Consider the following 4648-nt stretch of genomic DNA (forward strand, 5'->3'; position numbering starts at 1 on the left):
CCAACACAAATTAAATTCGACCAATATATATTTAGAAAATTCGATATAACTAAAATATGCCTAATATTAATTAATATTAATATATCCCATGCCATCTAGTGGTATATGAACTAATCAGCCATGGTGGTCAGCAACAACAACCACGAAATGAGAAAAAAAGAAAAAATATTTTCAAGGTGGTTAGCTTCACTAACCACCATGCAATAAGCAGAAAAATTAAGTGGTCAGCTGTACTAGCCACCATGCCGGAAAGAGATAAACGACGACTATCCTTTTCGACTGCAATGTTCGGATTCGAAGTTCTACGCACCGAAACAGCCTGGCGCAGGGACCAATAATTATTATTGGGTTTCGATAAATTATTCTTTTTTTTTTTTTGCGAATACCGGTGGTTATGGTAATACACGTAATATACGTAGTATACGATTTGCGTGTATATTATTATATACGATAATATCACGTATTTACGTTTTGTTTGTTTACGTCAGCGGCGGCGCGTACTCTATTACGGCGGCACGTACGCTCAGTGGCGTATTTAGAGATTTGATGCCCTGGGTACATATAATTTGTTGCCCCCAAAATTTTAACATTTATTTACCTTTGTTTTATGATCATTAAAAAATAACAACATTATCATACATAGAAGTTTAGAACATGATATAATATGAAGCATAACATAAATTGAAACATTTAATTAAACAAAAGAAACATTAACATATTTTATATTTTACGATGAGATTTTTGAGCAGCAAAATCTTCAATGACCTCATTATAACTAATTGATTTAGTTATCTCACATTCTATATTTAAAATTGCCAAATTGTTTAAACGGTTGTCATTCATTGAAGATCTCAAGTATGATTTCACTCTTTTCAGAACACTAAATGACCGTTCAGCTGAAGTATTAGAAACCGGACAGCATAAATACATACGTAACGCAATATCTACATATGGGTAGACATCTGCTATATTGTGATCTTCGATGATTTTGCACAATTCTAAAATAGATTTTGGTGATACAATTCCTGGTAAACTTTTTAAGGATCCATGAAAATGAATACATTCATTTATAAATGATCCATCGAGATCTTCAGGATACTGACTCTGTAATTTGGTAGCTTTCTTTCTCACTTCAATTACTGGTAAATCAATCATGTTTGAAAAAAATCCGAACATAGTATTAATATCATCATAACAGCTTTTACGCTTCCTTAACTCTGAAAGTAATGAATCTATTATGACAAAATATGTGTTTATTTTAAATGATTCTCTAGCTTCAAATGATGTGTCGCCTTGACATGATTCATCGTATGGAATTTTTCTTTTCTTCTTCCTGACAACTTTATACTCTTTAATTTCAGATTTTTCCATAGCTAGTTTTTCATAGTGTGAAAAAGTATTTCTTAAATCTGTTACATAATTAATTAAAGATGTGTATAGGTTTATAAAAATTGTCAGATCAATTTCAATAGTCTGTAATTTCTTGCTTGTACTATTAAACCTCTCTAAAATATCATTCCAAAATGACACAAGAATACACATTTCCAATCTATTCATTTTTTTTATTAACCCAGTTGATTCACATTTTGTCTTAGAATTTTCTATTGGATTTTCAACAAAACTGTTCAATGCTTTAAGAAGTTCTGTCCAGTTTTGAGAAAGACTTGAACAAGCTTCGTGTCTAGCTGCCCATCGAGTATCAGACAATCTTTTTACTGTTTTATTCTTAGAATTAGTTAGGTAGTCACTCAATATTTCCCAACGATACGTAGATGCAGAAAAAAATGTGTATAAAGCTTGAAGAAAATTGAAAAATTCAGTACCAAGTGTACAGCAATTAGCAGCGTACTCTCCTACCAAGTTTAATGAATGTGCTGCACATGGGACAAAAATAGCATAAGGACATGCACCTTTTATTCTAGCTTGAAGTCCAGAATACACACCTGACATGTTTGATGCATTGTCATATGACTGCCCTCGACAATTCTTAATATCTAATTCATTTTCTCCAATCACCATAAATATTGCATCTGCCAAATCTTCAGATTTGTGTCCAGAGTTAGCAATAAATTGTAAGAATCTCACTACAGGTTCTACATTAGTTTTTACATATCTAAATATGCATACAAGTTGGTCCGTGTGTGAAATATCAGGGGTTGAATCAACCACAATTGAAAAATACTTGGCGTTTTTTATTTCATTAATAATAGTGTTTTTAACTTTCTCACCCATCATTTCTATAAACTTTTAATACACAGAAAAAGATAGATAAGAAGTACTTCCTTTACCCTTATTTCCAAATTTTGAAATATGATTAGCTAGAAAAGGATCAAACTCTGCTATTAGTTCCAAACACATGATGAAATTGCCACTATGAGTTGATCCAAATTTATCATTATGACCTCTAAATGATAGTCCTCTAGAACTTAATGATTTCACCACAGCTACTATTCTGGTTAGAACTTCTTTAAAGTATTTAATTTCGGTCTCGACTTGTAAAACAAGTTGACTATCAATTCGTCCTAGTTTATTTCTCCTATTTTTCATCTTTATAACACAATTTTTATGGTTAATTGAATTTTCGTGCTGACTTAATTTTTCTTTACATTTTTTCCAGTTGCAAAATCCAAAATTGGCAAAAGTATTGACAGAATTGGTATCGTTGAATAGTCGACACGGTGCACAATATATTTTCCCTGTGCTATTAGAATATAGGTACTATATAACTACGATTTACTTCTTTTCCGTTTATAAGTTTAGTTTTGATAAAATTTTGGTGGAAGCTTCTGTAGTACGATTTTTTTGTGCCACGAATTACTTTTGTACATAACCTTTTTGACGAAGAAAAGTTTGTATCTTTTAAATTTTGATCAAAACCATTGAGTGTTATATAGTCTCTAGTATTTTCATTTAAATCCCACAAAGCAGGATCTTTACTAAAAAAAAAAAATGATGGTTAATAACCTCTTAAAAAGCTAAAAAAAAAAAATACTTTAACTTACTTGGGAATAGTAGTAGTTTGTACATCACCAATAATAGAAGTAAGAGGAAGGTCAATATTTAAACTATTGTTTGCAGTTGGAAATAGATCATCATCATTGACATCAATGTTAACAGAACTAACAAGCATTGTACTAAAAAATAATATATTGTTAGCAACAGACCATGTCATCACATAGTATTAATAGTAACTTACTCTAATAATGTATTATTTGAAGTATTGTCAGTGTTACAATTTGCTTGTTCAATAACTAATGGATCATCAACAAAATTATCATCATTTAAAATGTGCAAATTAATATTCTTCCTAAAGAAATATATAAAATATGAAGTTATTGTTATACAATTGATAAAACAGCATAAAACAATTAGAATAAAAATAATTATTTACCGATAACATGATAAATTTGAGTTACTAGAAGTTAAATCATCCGTTTGTGAACTAGCAGTAATAAGACTATTGGCAATATCTTCTAAATTTAATAAATAAATGAAAACATTTAACTAAAAAATGTAACAAATAATATGACAAATGTCATTGTCTGTACAATAATATTAGTAAAATAGAAAATACTATATTTTATCTACATTTTTGATAAACAGAATGAAAAATTAACAATATAAATAACATATTCACTAGGGAATAGTGCATAAAAAAAATGTTATATAAATTAGTTTGCAAATTTGCAATATGTCAAGCAAACTAATTTATACTATGTAGCAATAAACATTTTCTAAGAATAAAGAAAAGTAAAAAAGTAATAAGTATAGTATAACTTTAAAGTATAATCTTTTGAATCTTTTTAATAATAAATATCATATTAATAATATAAGTAATTTAATGTAGGGTGTAAAAAAATTAAAAATCAGCACTAACCGTGTGTTATAAAATATGAATTATGATATTAATTGATTACTAAATATTAATGACACAAATTAATGAAAGTAAATATTAAAAGTATAACATACTTGACGTCTTTTCTGGGCTGTTTAACACGTTATTGCCGTTATTAGCCTTAAAATAAGAGTTTATGCAAGGAACTTTTGCCATAACATTTGCAATTTCAATTTTTTTTATTTTTTGCTTTCTTGCGATTACTAGAACCACTAGGCTGCGTTCTACTGGTTTTAACCATCTGAATACCAGTAGCAATTTAACGAAATTAAAAGCAAGAAGCATTAAGCATTTAACAATTATATTTTACAAATTATATTGCCAATAACACATTTTATATTGACAGGAACAAAATAATTTAAAAATACATACCGCATATAAATGTTAAGTAGATTGCAGTGATTGCACAGAATATTGTGAACGCCAAAGCCCAAAAGAATAAAAAATGTAGGCTTTAGTATAATGGTTTTATTTAGTATAATGTGTTGCCAGTCGTACGATATATATCGTATTTGTACGATAATTTTAGGTCAAATACGATGTACGATAGCAACTTCAGTATCGTACGCAAAAATACGATAATTTTCAAATTCTTAAAATAAAAATAATAATTCCCAGACTTTATTCCCAGACAGATATTTTCATAATTGTCTATGGTTACAAGTATTTGGGTTACACTTTAACACTATATAGTATATTGATAAAATAACGATAACATAGACCATAAACGGTATAAACACTATCGTTATTCGC

The 4648-nt window shown here is 28.9% G+C and overlaps 1 protein-coding gene across 1 annotated transcript; it reads right to left on the minus strand.

Annotated features, from left to right (window-relative positions):
- Positions 1–720: 720 nt before the first annotated feature.
- On the minus strand, positions 721–4180 carry LOC111027774 (zinc finger MYM-type protein 1-like). The gene is made up of 6 exons (XM_022306190.1): positions 3970–4180; positions 3392–3473; positions 3003–3134; positions 2738–2936; positions 2280–2547; positions 721–2093 (listed from the first exon to the last, which is right to left on the minus strand). The coding sequence occupies exons 1-6, from the start codon at positions 4178–4180 to the stop codon at positions 721–723; spliced, it is 2265 nt and encodes a 754-aa protein (XP_022161882.1).
- Positions 4181–4648: the final 468 nt, after the last annotated feature.

The sequence above is a fragment of the Myzus persicae genome, unplaced genomic scaffold, assembly GCF_001856785.1.
Source record: "Myzus persicae strain clone G006 unplaced genomic scaffold, MPER_G0061.0, whole genome shotgun sequence".
NCBI lineage: Eukaryota > Metazoa > Arthropoda > Insecta > Hemiptera > Aphididae > Myzus > Myzus persicae.